Source organism: Bos mutus, chromosome 26 (assembly GCF_027580195.1).
Source record: "Bos mutus isolate GX-2022 chromosome 26, NWIPB_WYAK_1.1, whole genome shotgun sequence".
Lineage (NCBI taxonomy): Eukaryota > Metazoa > Chordata > Mammalia > Artiodactyla > Bovidae > Bos > Bos mutus.
Genome location: NC_091642.1, coordinates 12,705,783 through 12,724,466, shown reverse-complemented (window position 1 = coordinate 12,724,466; position 18,684 = coordinate 12,705,783). Strand labels below are relative to the sequence as shown.

General features: G+C 46.4%; 1 protein-coding gene across 1 annotated transcript; it reads right to left on the bottom strand.

The window, feature by feature from the left end:
- Positions 1–1,698: 1,698 nt before the first annotated feature.
- Positions 1,699–11,119, bottom strand: PRDX3 (peroxiredoxin 3). The gene is made up of 7 exons (XM_005902792.2): positions 10,986–11,119; positions 9,161–9,296; positions 7,382–7,523; positions 6,239–6,374; positions 5,299–5,402; positions 2,868–3,033; positions 1,699–2,554 (listed from the first exon to the last, which is right to left on the bottom strand). Exons 1-7 carry the CDS (start codon positions 11,019–11,021, stop codon positions 2,501–2,503), a joined length of 774 nt encoding a protein of 257 aa, XP_005902854.1. The 5' UTR covers positions 11,022–11,119; the 3' UTR covers positions 1,699–2,500.
- Positions 11,120–18,684: the final 7,565 nt, after the last annotated feature.

Here is an 18,684-nt window from a genome sequence, read left to right as displayed (position 1 = left end):
CCTCTTTTTCGAATTTTCAGAAGTCGACTTTAAAGTATTAAAGCAAGCCCCGGGGCCCTTCTGGGTTCCCTAGCCCTGCCTCCCAGGCAGTGTCTCTGCCCAAGGGCTTTCCCCTTGCTCTGGGGCAAATCCAGTTATCTCTGTTGTGCACGAGAGCAGGTAGAGACCACTTGTAAAGGAAAACGTGCCTTTCTTCTGCCTCCATCCGCTTCCCCAGCACTGGGGTGTGTGAGGGTTATGTGTGTTTGTGGAAGGCTGGATGTTGAGGGTGTTCCTCAGGAGTCCTAGGTTAGGGACCTGGTGCCATAGAATACTTGGTTGTGTGACCATGGTCAAGTCAGTATCTTCAAGTCTACTTTCTCATTCTGTAAAATGATGATAATAATTGTACCTATTGTGTTTTTGTTGTCGGTCCAAGGAGATAAGACATGTGAAAGCCCTAGCTGTGCTGGGTCCATAGGAGTGCTCAGTCTGGACCACTTGCAGCCAGTTGGCCTTGGCCCTCCCTTTGACTTCCCCTCCTGGAATATGAGAGCAGTTCATGGTTTTCTTCAGACCCATGTGGCCTCTCAGCTCCCACAGGTCACTTTCCCGTATCTCCAAGACTTCATCTCCTCCTCCAGGAAGACTTTCTTGATGCCCATAGCCAGGTAAGGTGTCCCCCTCATCAGAGTTCCCTGGAATGCATCTATTGCACCAAAGTATTTAGCACATCTGTATTATCCTGCTGGCTCTACTCCAAGTATGTCACAAATCCAGCCCAGCTGACCTGCTTTCCTCTGCACTGTTATGGGGTCTAGTCTTAACAAAGGAGCCAGAGTGATCCTCTAAGAACAAGATGATGTAACTCTTCTCAAAACATCTCTGCCATTTCCCATCTCAGAATAGAATCCGAAGTCCTTAGCTTGCCCATAAAGCACTCTGAGCTCCCCATTACCATTCTCCTCCTTCACAGGTCCGGTCACATGGTCCTTCTTCACCCACCCCACGTCCACTCTTGCCTCAGGGCATTTGCACCTGTCATTCACTTTGCCTAGAACCTTTTTATCCCTCACCTTCTACGTTTTATCTCATTTGACACCAAAACCCTAAGGTAGGTACAATTACAGTCCTCATTTTGCAGATGAGAAAACAGACCTGGAGAGATTGATTCCCTGAAACCCTATTAAAATACCTGCACCTCTCTGCTCTAGTCCCTGTTCCATTTTATTGTCCTTCCAGACATTTTATGTAATGTTATTGTTTATTCCCTCTACAATGTAAGTGCAAAAAGGAAGAGGTATGTCTTTTTTGTTCATTCTGCCTCCAAAATAGTACCTAGCATATAGTAGGCACTCCAGGATTTGACTGTAGCCTGCTAGGCTCCTCGGTCCATGGAATTCTCCAGGCAAGAATACTGGAGTTGTAGTCATTCCCTTCTCTAGGAGATCTTTCCAACCCAGGGACTGAACCCAGGTCTCCCACATTATAGGCAGATTCTTTACCATCTGAGCCACTAGGGAAACCATTAAAATGAATAAATGCTTCCATATTTCTTTTGTCCAGCTCCTTGGATGTGTAGCCAACATCTTATTCATCTTTGTAGCCAGTGAATTAAATGCTCACTAAATGTCTGTTGATATAATCAGAGAAGGAAAACTAGAGAGCCCCACAATATAAGTAAGCTGAAGCAAGAATTAATGGTGTTAAAAATCCAAGTATTTTAAAATATGTTTATTTTTGATTATATTTTTTACATGGAACACTTCAAGAAAGAAAATCATTACAATAATTCAAATGCATGAATGATTCAAATTCATACTGCAATCCCTGGATTCAATAAATATCCTTTCTAATTATACCCAATCAATATTAGAAATGTATGTAGACACTAAGTCAGCTAACAAAGTAAGTAAAATAACTATATAAACTATAAATCTCAGGAATGGGGAACATGCATGATCAGTTAAGTCACTTTGCCACTGTGTTTTTTAAAAAAAAAAAACATGATTCACATTTCCTTCAACCATACATTCATTGCAAGTGTTACATTAGACCACTGATACTAACAACTTAAAACTATGTTCTTTAAAGAAAATTCAGTTTAATACAAATAAATTCAAGAGGAAAATTTCAGGACCCTTGATCAGAAGTTTTCAATACCTGTCATACTACTCTGGTATACACAAAGGTTCAAGTAAGGCTGAGGAAAAAGATCTGTTTCCTTTTCCCATTGAAGACATGATCCAAGAAACAGGTCAACCACATACACACTCTGTAGAAACTAGCCATCCATCCACACCTTGCCTTGGACTCATTACATTAGTAACTGAAAACATTTTAAAAGCCTTGGCCAACACTACAAAAACAAAACATTTAGCGTAGTACTATTTATGAATATAAGCATCATTGGGTTTGGTTTTTTTTGCCTGCTATAAATACTAATCTTTGAAAAGCTACGAGTGAGTTCCCACTGTGGCTCTTTTCTGGTGTGGGAAGCTGCAGGTGTGCACGGGACGGTCTACTGATTTACCTTCTCAAAATATTCTCTGGAAGCAGTTGGATGGGGCTTGATCTGAAAATACAAAAACATTTCACTGGGTCAGTGACTTCATGATCTCAAAAGGGAGCCGAAGGCCCCCAATTTTTAACCTACAGTTCTTTAACTTTTAAAAGATTGGTCTGTTTCCTTTAAAATACATGGATGAAACTGACATGAACAGCATTCCTGGGGCCTGGGCCCACCCCCACCTGCAGCAGCTTCACGCATTTGCACACCACCTCCACCCCTGCTCCAACGTGGATATTCCAGGCCAGCAGCCCTTGAGGCAGTGAGGACCTGGGACCCTCTTGGCTGGGCTCCCACTGCTTTTGGGAAAGAAACCTACTGTAGGAGACTCGGGTGTCCAGTTGGCTGGGCAGACTTCTCCATGGGCTTCCACAAACTGGAACGCCTTCACCAAGCGGAGGGTCTCTTCCACGCTTCGGCCCACTGGGAGATCATTAACACTCAGATGCTTGATGACTCCGTTGGGGTCAATTATGAAGAGACCGCTGCGTAAAGATTCATCCTCATCAGAATATCAACATTACCAGAGCTAGAAAAACTCTACTTCTACCTTGCCTTTAATTCTCCTTGATAGAGCATTTATTAAACTCTATCATGTGCTTAAAAATCAGGTTTTCCTTATACAGAAAGCTTATCATCTCCTATTGATGACAGATGCTTTAACAAAGATAGGACTGGACTAGGCCACCATGGAAAGCAGGCAGTGTGTTCACATTCACAGATTTGACCTGGATGTCTCACAGGATCTGAAGGTCACTGAACTACACAGAGCAAAGACTTCTCGTTAGTGATGCAATAAGCATTCTTTGGGCAGCTGTATCAAATCTTGGCAAGAAACCATAAGCAATTGAGAAGGGACAGAGACGTATTTTATCTGTATTCTGTAAATACTTATGAGTGAATTGAGTAGCAGGGAGAAAATCCCATGGGAAAATGTACTGGTCTTAAGTCTAGGCAAAGCAGAAATCTAAAGGAAAACAATCCCATCACTTTTGTTTATTTTTGGCTACCCTGAGCTACAGTTTGTATAGTGCCTAGTACTCTTCCATTAAGTTTCCAAAATAATGAACTGGTTTCCTGGAATTCTTCGAATCTTGGATTTAAATATATTTGATGTGTTTCAATCACTTACAGTTCTTATTTTGATCCACAGATTGTCCAAGCCCATCACTGTTACTCAGCAGCAATGTATGAGGTAACCCACCGCCCTGGGGTCTGTGCTTATCTTCTATACAAGTGAGGGTGATACTCTGACTTATGCAGAGATCATAAAACTCAAGAGGTTTCTAACAGTCCATCTTTAAAAGGGTGTGGCATCCCAAACGTTGATCACTCAGGAAAAAGGCAAGTTAGAAAAAAGTCAGAAGATAAAAAGGTGGTTCTCCCCCCCTGGGCCTGGCCTTAGGGGGTCTAGGCTCTGAGGCTAAAGAGTCCTGGCGCATGTTCCTGCTGGGTGCAGCCAAGCTGGAGTCCACCCCATAGATGCGGAAATGGAGAGCTGGGTTGGAGATGGGCCCACAGCACAGTCTCCAGAAAGAAAGGCTTATCTTACAAGCCAGACTCAACTCCTCTCCCTTTGTCAGTCCTAAGAGTGAAACCAGTAGGGAGGTAACTACAAAGTTAGTGAGACTCTACAGGAAATTCTGGGAGGAAAACACCAGGACTCTTCTCCTTCCCTTGCCAATGCTGTCAGAGCTAGGCTTCCATTTATTAAAGGAAGGCAGTAATCTCCTTGGAGTCAAAAGGCCTAAGTTCCCAGGTGGCTTCCGGAGCCAAAATTCCAGTGTACCCCCAGCAGGCGGGAGATCAGGTACAAGGGTGGGCAGGTTCAAGCCAGCCCCAACAAAACTGTGAGGCCCATCAAAGTGGGATCCTCGCTTGTGTCCTGGAGGTCAAGTTCTGCCCTGTCCCTCCTTCATCAGCAGCCATCATGACGCCTAAGTTCTCGTCCGTCCCAGGAAGGCTGAGGGTCTGGGACGGGGCTCACAACAGCTACGAGGACCTGTGCGGCAAACTCTGTAGCTGCCTCACCCTACTCAATCCTTACAACCAACCCGGGAGGTACATTCTCATTTTAATTATGGGGAGAAAGGGACTCAAAGAGGTTAAATATCTTGCTCAAAGTCATACAGCTATTGAGCAGCTGAGCTTAAATTCAAACTCTGGTCTGGTTCCAGCGCTTGTACAAGATACTAACCATACCAGGAAACTGACTCCTGCCCTTGCCAGCCCCCTCTGCCCGCCAGCCCCCTCTGCCCACCGCCCCCCGATCTCTAAGCAGTCTGATGACTTCACTGCAAGGAGTGGCTCCCACGTGGTCAGGAAGAGTGAAGCAGTGTGACCATTAAGATGTGGTACTGCAGACTTCCCTGGCGGTCCAGGGGCTAAGACGCTGCGTTCCCCAATGCAGAGGGCCCTGGTTTGATCCCTGGTCAAGGAACTAGATCCCAGGTGCTGCCATTAAGACCTGGTGCAGCCAAATAAAATAAATAAATATATATTTTTTAAAGGGTATGATATCCTTCTTCAGAAACAGGCCCAGGGAGACACAGGGGGCACACATATCACAGTCATTTCTGAAAGACTGCCAACCCTCGCAGGAGGCACCCACTGATGCTTATTACAATGAAAGACAAATTAAGGGTTTGGGGTTCTAAAAATTCCCTACCCAGGTTTCTGTAAATTCCCTATGAAGTACAATAATGCTAAACACAAAAAACAATTTTAAGTTCATACCAAACGGATCTTACCGTAGTGCGAGGCCAGGACCTTCTAACAGCACACCGTAGTCTCGGGAAATCTGTTTGGTCAAATCTGACAAGAGTGCGATGTTCATATGGCCCAAACCACCATTCTGATAAAAATACAAATAAGGCTGGTGGTTACACTGTGGCTCCCACAGCCTCCTCAGCCAGGTAACAGGACGACTGACCAACACCAGCCAGACAGCAGTCACTGAGCACCCACAGCGGGCCGAGTGCTACTTCTGAGAGTAGAAGATGCTCTTTCTACTGCCTCACTTCCTCCTCCAGCACCCTGGAGTAGCTACGATCATCATCGCCATTTTACAGATGATGAAAGCATCATCAGATGATGAAAACCTCAACCTGAGGCACACACAGGTTAAGTAACTTGCTCCAGGTCCCAGCTAGAAAGGGGCAGAGGCAGGATTTAAACCCAGAGAATACTACAGACTTTTCTTTTTCTAATTCTTAAAGTATCCTTTTGGTTGAAGATTCATTTCTGAAGCATAAAGATGGAATAATAAAAAAAAAAGAATACTTTGACTAATTTGATATTTAATAGTCCAACATCATAGCTAGAAATTGATTCTCCCAAGCAAGTTTTGAGGCAAGAATACTGATCACGCAGAAGAGTAAAATCAGAGAACTTAACCATTGTCCCACCTGCCTACAGGGTACGGGGATGAGAGGGGAGACAATGGACTCCAGCCGTTTCCCCTGCCCTGCTGAGTTTCTTCTCCATTACTGTTTGGAAAACACAGTAGTGAGGAGTAAATACATGCAATGTTACAGGAGACATGGATAGAGCTTAACAGAATCTGCCAGTAGGTTAGGACTGACAGCCCATTTCAGACTAGTCACGCTTTAACGACTTCTGGCTTGGTCTTTCATGGGATCCGGCAGTCTTTACGATCACAAGTGCAGAGGCGGGTGGACGTGTGTATACCTTCCTCGGTGTGTTTATCCAGGCCAGGTGGCTGAAGTGGGAGTCCACCGACACTGCCACAACTTCGCAGTTCACATCGTGAAATTCACTGGCTTTGTCACTGAAAGCAATGATTTCTGTAGGACACACAAAGGTGCTAGGAAAAAAGGGCGGAATTCTCATCAGAGAATTTTTTTTTAAAGACGTTTAAAATCTGAACAACAGTTGTCTAAAGAGTAGTTCTATTTTCTTAAAGGAGAAAAAGGCAAAAGGGTTAATTATCCTCACTGGACTCCTGGTCACAATGATACTCCAGTTAAAAAAAAAAAAATTAACCAACTTTCTATTTTAAGAATCATATCAAAAAATACGGGTGGCAGAGACATACTCCAAAAATAAAGACAAAATTTTATTTAAATAGGTAGCTTCATGAGAAAATTCATTTTATTATCCTTACTTTTCTCATTTCCCCCAGACCAGTGGAAACTTCCTCCCTGACAGGCTTACAGGAGCCACTACTCCAGAGTGGAACGCGGGCTCAAGGGCACGTGGGTTCAGTAATGCAGCTCCCGGGCTGCAGAGCCATAAAACAAGAGCCACAGGGCTTCTCTGGTGGTCCAGTGGGTAAGAATCTCCTTGCAGCACAGGGACCCAGGTTCGATCCCTGATCCCAGAAGAGTCCACATGCCACAGAGCAGCTAAGCCCGTATACCTCAGCCTGCGCTCTAGAACCCAGGAGCCACAACTGCTCAGTCCACGCTCTGCAACTACCGAAGCCCGTGCGCCCTAGAGCTCCTGCTCCACCGCAAGAGAAGCCACTCCAGTGAGAAGCTCAAGCACAAGAGAGGAGTCCCCGCTCACCACAACTAGAGAAAGCCCACATGCAGCAACTAAGTCCCACTACAGCCAATAAATACATACATACATCTTTAAAAAAAAAAAAAAACAAAGAGCCATATTAAAAACCATTAAAAGGAATGCCACTCTACCCGCTATACTTATCACTTGTGAATTAACTACAGATGCAAGCTGTATCAACAAGACCATCAGAGTCAGCAATAACCCTCCCCTTGACAGGAGTAAAGATAGGCAGTGTCAGTGGGAAAGCAGCGATCTTTGCATGCTCGCAGAATGATGTTATAGCATCACAGAAAGTACACTTACAAATCCAAAGGATAGAAGAAGAGCACCAAATATTTCCCCTTAAAGTCATCAAGGCTAATTTCTTTGAACTCTCCACTGACAACAGCTGTACCCTTAAAATAGGGTGCATGCTGGGTGACGGCGGGGGCATGGTATGAGGAACCTGAAAAATACCCCAAAAACATGCATATACAGTTCATTCGTTAAACCAACCACTTATCTGATTTTACTCAAACCTCTTCCAGTAATTAATCAGTAGTATAATTAAAAGGTTCAGTTCAATTGTACATCTTACAAAACTGTTTCTCTTTCCATAGGTCTAGACTGTACACTAATTCAAAGTGCTATGGAAACTAAAGAGACAGGAGGGAATTCCCTGGCAGTCCAGTGGTTAAGACTCAGTTCCTGCTTCAGGGGACGCCAGTGTGCTCCCTCGTCGGGAAACTAAGATCCCACATGCCGTAAGGTGCAGCCAAAAGGCAAATAAATAGACAAAAGAAGACAGGAGAGAGTAGGGATGGATGAACATAGAATTAAGGACCAATCAGCCTGGAGGTGGGTTCTAAGCATGGTCTGGAATTTTGCCAAGACCAGGGCAGATGGCACAAGGAAGGAGCAGGGCAGGTGTGGGGAATGGCCTGTAGCAGAGTTTGCTTGATGTAGAGATTAGGTGTGCATGGAAGGAAGACGCATGGGGGACAGAGCGAGGATGGAGGAAGGCCACGATTCGAGGGCCCTTATATATCAGACGGATGAGTCTGTTCTTAAAAGAGAGATAAAGGAATCACTGGAGGCTTCTGTGCAGGAGATGGGTGATGCATTGGCTGTTCTTAGGAAGATTAGTCGGGCAGGGGAGAGTGAGAGGAGCAGGGAGAGCCTGATGTCAGGAGGTGACTGCAGCTATCTAAGTGAGGCAGGCAAGGTATGGCAGAGGGGACAGAAAGAAAGGAAAGGATGCAAGAGCTGTGTCAGGACTGCAGAGGCCAGGCTTCAGGCTGGGAAGGCGGGACACAGGAGGCCAGGTGTCAAGATGCCTGGCTTCAGAAACAGAAGGAACTACTGGGAGCTGGGGTTTGGGACAGGTGACAAGGAAAGTTAAACTCGTGTCATCAAGTTGATACTAGAAATTCCTTAAAGCTCCGAGAAAACTGTAAGTGTTTTAGAACACTTCACCAACAAACAAAGGTTTTGCTAAAGTACATCCCCCACCCCCACCCCCGCAACCATCACAAGTTAAAGCCTTTTTAACAGGTGGGACAAACCTAAAGGAGGCCTTTTCAAATGCCACTCATTATCTGAGGCTGTGCCGAGCAAATCTCATATTTTAGAATGGAGTATAAATCTCAGGAAACAGCTGTGTGTCATTTAGATCACGGAGGAGTCCAACAGACTGGCCTAATGTGGCCACGCAGGTCTGAATCCAAAAGCCTTTGGAGTGGCTGCGCTGTTCGTCCCCAGTCAGCTCATACCCTTCACACACAGCAGGCCCAGAGACCTCTGGCTGTCCCCACCCCTCTTTCATGTTCCTCGACCCAAGGGATTAAAACCTCTGGAGTCAACAAGGAAATGTGACAGTAGGGCAGTCTGCCTCGGTGAGTCGCAACCCTTGGCTGCACAAAAAATACGATGTTCTGGTCCCACCCAACAGATTGACTTAATTTGTCTGGTGGGACTAAGAAAGTGGTACGATAGTAAAAACTCCCCACGTGAGTCTAATATATGGCCATAGTTCAGAGCTCCTGTTCAGAGATGATAAATGTTTCCATTATCTGGTTCAAACCAAAACATAACAACACTTACTGGTGCTAAAGGCGAATTTTGCTTGATCGGAACCAGACCACAATGCATTTGTCAAGCACATTCTTCGAGAAGCAGCAGGCCTAAGGGCTGCAGAGGCAGAAATGCCCCAAGGAATGGCACTCACATGTCGGATGAGCTAAAAAGAGAAACACTTTATATCAGAAAGTATTCCCAGAATGGCGGCTGAAACCCCGCTGAAAGGGCATCAGGCCAGTAGTGGCCTCCGCTGGCCTTGTTCCTATGAACAAACACTTCAAACTGCAAAAGCATGGATTGAATCTGCTGCTAAGTCACTTGAGTCGTGTCCAACTCTGTGCGACCCCATAGACGGCAGCCCACCAGGCTTCCCCGCCCCTGGGATTCTCCAGGCAAGAACACTGGAATGGGTTGCCATTTCCTTCTCCAATGCATGAAAGTGAAAAGTGAAAGTGAAGTCGCTCAGTCGTTTCCAACTCTTAGTAACCCCACAGGCCACAGCCTACCAGACTCCTCCATCCATGGCATTTTCCAGGCAAGAGTACTGGAGTGGCATGTTCTTTAAACTCCCTTCTGCTTCCTTATCCTTTAAGACTGTAAAGGAGACTGGGAAGACAGGGAGATGTTGGTCAAAGGGTACAATGTTGCAGTTACGGAGGATGAATAAGTCTAGAGGTGTAATATACAAGCAGGTTGACTATACTTAATAATACTGTATTGAAATTGGAAATAGAGTATTATTATTCTAAGAGAGTAGACAGATGCACTCATCACACACATAAAGGCTAACCATGTGAAGAGATGTTAGTTTGACTATAGTAATTATTTCATTACTTATATCATGATGCACACTTCAAAAATGTAATTTTTATTTAAAAAAAAATAGGGAATTCTCTGGAGATCCAGTGGTTGACTGTATATGTATATACATATATAAAGATAATTACCAGGTTGGCCAGAAAGTTCATTTGGGTTTAACCTGAACGAACTTTTTGGCCAACTCGACACATATGTATTAATTAATGGGAAACAAGACTGAAAGGTAGAGGGAAATTACAAGAATATGAAAATTCCATTTTTTTAAAAGGAACCCCAATCACTCAGACCAGGAGACTGGCCAGGCTCTGTATATTAAGCTCTTTACCAGCAGATATGCTGGGCATGTTCTACCACGTCAAGGTTTTCCCTTGGAAAAGACAAGGCCATTCTGGCCCACAGAGATGCAAACAGCAAAGTTCAGCCTCTGGGCGTCTGGACAGGGGTCAAGGGAAACGTTTGCTCAATTTCAGGGTTCTGCATGACTCAGGAAGAAAGAGCCTGGGTGGAACCCCACCACGAGAAAGGGGAGGGCGGGCAGCCAAAAGCCTTTGGCACTCAAGGACTTTGATTACTTTAGCATTTTGGTGTCCATCCAGCATTTAAGGGGATGCTCAAGGAAACCCTTGAGGTAGGCAGTCTATATGCTAAGGTAAGGAAGTTATCTGAGGTTTGGAAAAGAAGGCAATGGCCCAAGGTCATAGAGTCAGTTATAGAACCGGGACCAGGGGACAGGTCGCCTGCATCCAGAGCCAGGTGCTTAGGCAGAGTGGACTGGGGTCCCACGACTGGGAGCGAAGAGGGATTTGGAAACTGGAACGCAAGGCGGGGGTGGGGGCGGGGTGCGCGAAGGCCGGCTCTGCGCAGGCGCGAGGAGCCTGCCTTAGACGCTGCCCCTGGTCCATTACCCTCTGACATCCTCCAAGCAAGGTGAAAGGCCCCCAGGCCAAGGGAAGCGGTACCCCACTTGGGAAGGACGTCCTCGGAGCCACCGCAGGGTCTCCGCGCCTGTGCCCCGCAGGCAGCCACTCACCGAAGCCCGAAACAACCTTCCCGCCGCAGCCGCCATCTTCGTTATGCAGGGGACCCGTGGGGCCGACAGAGACGTAGAGGAGGCGGGGCCTTCGGGGGCGTGACCAGGGGCGTGGTCTTGGCGGGCAGGAGTGGGCCAGCGCCGGAGCCGGGACGTGGAAGAGCTACGACCTTCTGGCCGGTTTAGGGGCCCTCCGCCTGGTACACTTCTCGGTTGTGGGGTCCCTCGACCCCACCCAGAGGAGGATTAAGTCCTGTTAAAACTCCTAAGTAGCTTCATGCTTGGGAAAGCGATACTTTGTCTCTGTTTGTCGCCCCAGCCTAAAAAGATCCAATCCAGGGTGGCAAGATATTTCCATATTTGCTACTGACTTAAGAACTGACTCATTTGAAAAGACCCCGATGCTGGGAAAGATTGAAGGCAGGAGGAGAAGGGGACGACGGAGGATGAGATGGTTGTAGATGGCATCATCGACTCAGTGGACATGAGTTTGAGTAAACTCCGGGAGTTGGTGATGGACAGGGAGACCTGGCGTGCTGCAGTCCATGGGGTCGCAAAAAGTCGGACGCGACTGAACTGACTGAACTGTGAACCTGTGGATTACTGTTAGTGTAAAAGGCTCCCTTTCCTATTTTGGCTGGAGGTAGAGACTTCTGGCTTCTAGATGAAATGGAATTAATCATGAATGCAATTTCAGGGACTTCTCAGTGGCTGAGACTTGGTGCTCCCAGGGCAGGGGCTGGGGTTCCATCTGGGGTCAGGGAACTAGAGCCTACATGACTCAACTAAGAGTTTGCATGCTGCAACTAAGACTTGGTGCAATCAAATAAATAATAAATGTTCTTTAAAAAAATCATTAATGCAGTTTTTCTGTTAGTAAACCAAATTGAAGAAGGAAATGGCAACCCACTCCAGTCTTCTTGTCTGGAGAATCCCATCGACAGGAGCCTGGCAGGCTGCAGTCCATGGGGTTGCAGGAGTCGGACACGTCTTAGCAACTAAACCACCACCACCAATAAGCCAAGTGGGTCAGACACATCAAGGTTTTGTTGCCCTGAAAAATCTTTGGGATGATATGTGGGCTTCCATTTTGGCTTCTCTTGCCAAAATTGGGGGAATTAAGACAAATTTAACATTTATTTTCTGTTGATTAATAAAGTCAAGTGCTCAGTGGTGAGCATGGTACTTTGAAGCATGTTCATCAAACAAGATAAAAATCAATTAAGTGTGATAAAATGCAGATCCCAGAGGCGTGCGTCTGACGTCAGAAGCAGGGGCGGAGAGGAGTTGGAATTTTGGCGGGTCCGGCTGTGCAGAGTAGAGGGCCAAGGTTCTGCAAATTAAAAAAAAAAAAAAAAAAAAAATGCAGATCCCAAGTGGTATTTTCCAAACTGGGTTGGTGGGTGTGGAACCAAACGACACAACCTAGGCAAAGATCCGGAAAGGGAAGGATTTAGTACTTGCAACAAGTAAGTTTTTTTTTTTTAATATTTCTTTGGCTGTGCCATGTCTTAGTTGTGGCACACAGTATCTTCCATCTTCACTGAGACATTCAAACTCTTAGTTACGGCATGTGGGATCTATCTAGTTCCCTGACCAGGGATCGAACCTGGTTCCCCTGCATTGGGAGTACAGAGTCTTAGCCACTGGACCACTGGGGAAGTCCTAAGTAAGGAGATATTTTCCAAAGCATTGTCTCCTTAAATAGCAAAATTAGGGAAGTTTCAAGCTAAGGGTCGGAGAAGGCAATGGCACCCCACTCCAGTACTCTTGCCTGCAAAATCCCATGGATGGAGGAGCCTGGAAGGCTGCAGTCCATGGGGTCGCTGAGGGTCAAACATGACTGAGCGACTTCACTTTCACTTTTCACTTTCATGCATTGGAGAAGGAAATGGCAACCCACTCCAGTGTTCTTGCCTGGAGAATCCCAGGGATGGGGAAGCCTGGTGGGCTGCCGTCTATGGGGTCACACAGAGTCGGACATGACTGAAGTGACTTAGCAATAGCAATAGCAAGCTAAGGGTATGTGGGTATGCATGAAGGGACTTGGGTGGTAGATAGAATCCAAGCTTTAGTTGATTGAAGTTGCTGCTGCTGCTGCTAAGTCACTTCAGTCGTGTCCGACTCTGTGCAACCCCATAAACGGTAGCCCACCAGGCTCCCCTGTCCCTGGGATTCTCCAGGCAAGAACACTGGAATGGGTTAACATTTCCTTCTCCGATGCATGAAAGTGAAAAGTGAAAGTGAAGTCGCTCAGTCGTGTCCAACCCTCAGCGACCCCATGGACTGCAGCCTACCAGGCTCCTCTGTCCATGGGATTCTCCAGGCAAGAGTACTGGAGTGGGGTGCCATTGCTTTCTCCGGATTGAAGTTACAAGGGCCAGAAAAGGTCAATATCATTCATTGCTTAGGTTCCAGTTGATCTGGTGGTTGAACACTTCAGGCCAATCTTTATCATTGAAACAGACCTGAAAGTGTTTATAACTGAAGTATCCTTGCTATAGTTACTTCTATTGCCTGATAAAGTCATTTGCTTCTGCATTCTTTTGTTCCCTTTAGATCATAAGTTACTAAGACCTGTTCAAGGACAGCACTGTGGCCAGCCTTAGATCACAAAAATAGCTTAGGCCAAAAATGGCTTTTCTTACATCAAGATAGTCATGTCTGGTTCTCTTTCTCCAGGGAACCCCTACCCTATCTGCTTACAGGTCCAACGTGCGTGCGTGCTAAGTCACTTTAGTCGTGTCCGACTCTTTGCAACTCTATGGACTGTAGCCTGCCAGACTCCTCTGTCCATGGGATTCTCCAGGCAAGAATACTGGAGTGGGCTGCCATGCCCTCCTCCAGGGGATCTTCTGACCCAGGGATCAAACCCCCCTCTCATGTCTCCTGCATTGGTAGGAGGGTTCTTTACCACAAGTGCCACCTGGGAACCCCTACAGGCTCAACATAGATGCCCAATTCCCAGGTCTTTTGGCTACTGCAGACTTTTCACCGCTTATCACTTCTTTTCCAAATAGAAAGCTGAAGCACTTGCCTGTGGTTCAACAGCTTGCCTCAAGTCACACAGGCATTCACTGACTGGGGGACAATGAGAATGGAGAACTCCTCATTGGACACATTGGTCTGCTGATCTTTGTCTAAAGCTTATCTCCCTGGTCCTAAAAAGAATGAAGTACCCTAGAATCTCTGGCCCAGAGGCCCAGAAGGAATTTCACACTAGAGCCTTTCAATATCCTGTTGAGAAATTGCAAAGTGAGTGTCCTTTAGCTAATCTCTGGCTAAAGCCAAAGATGTCCTCTGGGAGGATAAGCAGAGTCCTCCATTTGTTCACTCCAAGAAAAGATAACCTTAATTGGAATTGATATTTGAGTACTATTCTGCCAACCCTTTTCTGACTACCTCCCCCATGGGTTGTTAGAGAAACCTCGAAGGTACCTAGAAAGCTTTTCTCATTCTCATTTCTCATTCTCACTCTTGATACATCATGCTGGGATTCCCGATAGTCTTGTCTGGGGCTTCCCTGATGGCTCAGCAGGTAAAGAATTTACCTGCAATGCAGGAGACACAGGAGACACAGGTTCAATCCCCTGGAGTAGGAAGTAGCAACCCACTCCAGTATTCTTGCATGAGAAATCCCATGGACAGAGGAGCTGGGTGGGCTACAGTCCATGGGGCCCCAAAGGGTCGGACACAACTAAGCAACTGAACACACACACACACACACACACACACACACACACACAGTCTTGTCTAGATCGTAACCATACTGTGAACTTCGTGAGAGTAGAGCTCGTATCTTACTCAGCTCTGTGGCCACCGTGGTTAGGCTAGTACCTGGCTCATAACAAAGGCTCAGAAAAAGTTTGTCAAACTAATGAATAAGCAGTGGCTGACACAGTGGCCAAAACGTTCTTTCCACATTCATTCTGGGGGAAAAAAAATCTCTTTATTCAGTTTTCTCTAGCTGTCACAACAAGAACATAGATTGTTCCCCTAAAGGAAAAAGACAAACTGAACTTGTCTTCATTACCAAAAGAGTAGAAAATAACTGAAATTCTCCTTTTTGAGTTTGGGGGAAGAATTTTTGGACCTAGACGAGGGAAAGACAAATGAAAAGATATATGCTACTTTTTTATGATGATTAGGAAAATACCCCCCTGGAACCACAAGTTAATATTCTGGTAACCGGGGCTACAATTAGAGATGGCAGACATTACTCTGGGTTTTACTGAGTTCTTCCTCTTTCCATGGCTAAAAGCATTCGTTTTCCCCTTTTTATTCCTATTGATGAGGGCCCCAGATTCAGCTGTCTCCTGGGTTCTGAGGAAGATGCACCCTCAATGCTGAGCCATGTCTCCTGGCAAAGGCCTCTCCGGACAACCTCATCCCTGAATTCCCACTGCCTGACCTCAGGCTGCTTCACGGCAGTGAGTAACAGATGAAGTCAACCTGTCCTCCATCCAGAACCCCGCAGATTATTTCACCTTCCTGAGTCTGAGACTTCCCATCCTGCCCCCAGCACACCTCGGCTTCCTTCTGAGCCTTTTCTGAGGCTTTCCTCTGCTGTCTTTATTGCCTATCTCCCAACTGTTCTCTGGAGGAGTAGTACAGAATCTGCCTGCCAGTGCAGGAGACTGAAGAAACATGGGGTTTTTTTCGATCCCTGGGTCAGGAAGATCCCCTGGCGTAGGAAGCTGCAGCCCACTCCAGGATTCTTGCCTAGAAAGTTTCATGGACAGAGCAGCCTGGTGGGCAACAGTCCTTGGAGTTGCAAAAAGAGTCAGACATGACTCAGCATGCATGTATGCATCTATTCCCACCCCTGCCTCCTTTTTCAATAGACTATACATATATATGTGTGTGTGTGTGTGTGTGTATTTTTTAATTTTTTTGAATGCACTGCAGGGCACATGGGATCCAATGATGCCCCCTGCATGGGAAGCATGGAGTCTTAACCACTGGACCACTAGGGAGGTTCTCAATAGACTGTATTTTTTACAGCAGTTTCACAGCAAAATTGAGTGAAAGCCCAGAAACTTCCCGTGTACTCTCTGGCTCCTCGCCTGCATAGCCTCCCGACCATCCGCCAAGGTGGTGTATTTGCTACAATCCATGAACCTACACTGATAATGTCATGATCACCCTGAGTTTACATTAGGGTTCACTCTGCTGTTGTACATCCTATGGGTCTGGACAAATGTGTGCTGATGTATATCCATCATTATAGTATCACACAGAACAGTGCACTGTCCTAAAAACCTCCTCCTAACTCTAGGCCACCTACCCTCTTTTCAGAGTGGTGTCTCCCAGCCAGCCTGCCAACATCTCTCCTCGGATATCTGTTACTCAGCCCAAACAAGAAACACAAGACCAAACTCTTGCTTTCTCTCCGCAAACCTACTCCTCACTAACTCCTTGCCGCCACCGCAGCCAGCCAGCCGGCATCCAAAGGATGGATGTCTGCTATGTCCACTGCCACCACCTCAGTCCAGGCCATCAGCATTTTGCCCCTGGAATTTTCTCAGCTTCTTAGGGCCTGTTGTTGGTCAAAAGGGCTTAGGTCACTTCCATGATGTGAGGTTGTTGTTTTTTTGATGTGGACCATTTTAAAAGTCTTTATTGAATTTGTTACAATATTGCTTCTGTCTTACATTTTGGTTTTCTGTCTTACCTTTTATTTTTTTGGTCTGGAGGCCTGGGGGATGTTAGCTCCCTGATTAGGGATTGAAACCAAACCCCACGCATTGGAAGATAAGCTCTTACCACTGGATCCCCAGGGAAGTCCTGAGGTCTATTTTAAAAGGGAAAGAAAATGCAACACAAAGTCCATGCAGCTGTATCACAAGTCTCTGTGTCCCTCAGATCCTGCTACTTCTTTGGACCCCAGAGATTCCTACCTGCCCATACCTGCATCTCTGTATTGAGGGCTTTCAGAACTGGGAGGGCTGGACCACCCACCCCTGCGGAAAGACAGATTTAAGAGAATGAACCCCTGTTCTTGTTTGGGAAATCCCATGGACAGAGGAGCCTGGCAGGCTACAGTCTATGGGGTTGCGAAAGTTGGACACAACTGAGTGGCTAAACCACCACCACCAAGGCAGCTTTCACAGTGGCCAGGTGGAAAGAGCTGGTGTCAAAGTAGCCCAGCTCCCCTGCTCCTGGGTTGAGGTATGTTTCCTGGAGTTTCCAGAGGGATTAAGTTGCAGTTACCTATGGAGGTTACTTAACACATTTTTACCAGCTGCTTTCCTGTCTGATCTCCCCCTGCCTCACCTGCACTTCTGGTACCTCCCAAACAAGCTCCTTGCGTTGAACCCTAGGCTCAAGGTCTAGGAGAACCCAAGCTTAAACATGACTCTACAAAAATTGTAATACAAAGTGCTATCCACAGGCTGACTGCAGGATTTAGGCATAAATATTTTTTCACAATTCATTCCATACTGGGAGAGCTGGTGTTGGGAACCAAGTTGAAAGGTGGAGGATGGAACTTCTCTGGTGGTCCAGTGGTTAAGAATCTGCCTGCCAACGCAGGGGGACATAGGTTCGATCCCTGCTCCGGGAAGATTCCACAGGCCTCGGGGCAACTAAGCCTGCACGCTACAGCTATGAGCCCACACTCTAGAGCCCATGCTTGGAAACCAGAGAAGCCACTGCAGTGAGAAGCCAGAGCGCTGCAACTAGAAGCAGCCCGTGAACAGCAATGAAGACTCAGTGCAGCCAAAAATAAATGAGAATATGATGTAATCCTAGAACAATACAATTTAAGAGAGAAAGGTAGAGGATGAACGCCATCTTTCTCAGTTCCGTCAGCCTCTCTGTAACGAACTTTATTCGGAGATGTTGCGAAAGTCCACATGTGAGGCCCATCGCATCACCCCATCTGCCTCCTTTCCTCCCTGCCTCCCATGATGGGCCCAGAAGCTTCCTAACCTGTCCCTCTGCTTTCACTGCCTCCCTCTGATGCATCCTCAGCAGCAAACACCAACCAGGTCATTTCATCTCCTACATAAAACTCTTCAATGGCTTCCCGTTTTTATTAGGGTAAAACCCCAATTCACACAGGGTCCTACGTGGTCTGTGCCCCTGCCTTCTTCCAGACCACTCATCTTGGGCCCATCCACCCAAATCCTGCTCCAGCCATACTAGTTTATTCCTGCTTCCCCAATACCCAGTCCACACCTTGGCACCTGCTGTGCTCTTTGGCTGGAATTCTCTCCACTCATGTCTGGCTGCAGTCACCATCTGCAGTGATTTTGAAGCCCAAGAAAGTAAACTCTGCAGCCATGAAATTAAAAGACGCTTGTTCCTTGGAAGGAGAACTATGACAAACCTAGACAGCGTGTTAAAAAGCAGAAATCTCACTTTGCTGACAAAGGCCTGTAGAGTCAAACTATGGTTTTTCCAGTAGTCATGTGTGGATGTGAGGGCTGAATCATAAAGAACGCTAAGCACCAACAATTGATGCTTTCTAACTGTGGTGATGGAGAAGACTGTTGAGAGTCCCTTGGACCGCAAGGAGATCAAACCAGCCAATCCTAAAGGAATCAGTCCTGAATATTCATTGGAAGAACTGATATTGAAGCTGAAGCTTCAATATGTTGGCCACCTGATGTGAGGAGCTGACTCATTGGAAAAGATCCTGATGATGCGAAAGATAGAAGGCGGGAGGAGAAGGGGATGACAGAGGGTGAGATGG

Coding starts and splice junctions, on each gene's coding strand:
- PRDX3 (XM_005902792.2), bottom strand. CDS start 11,021: ATGGCGGCTGCGGCGGGAAGGTTGTTTCGGGCTTCG. Junction 7,524..9,160: donor AAAATTCGCCTTTAGCACCA/GTAAGTGTTGTT, acceptor GGTATTTTTCAG/GTTCCTCATACCATGCCCCC. Junction 6,375..7,381: donor TTCTTCTATCCTTTGGATTT/GTAAGTGTACTT, acceptor CTTTTTTCCTAG/CACCTTTGTGTGTCCTACAG.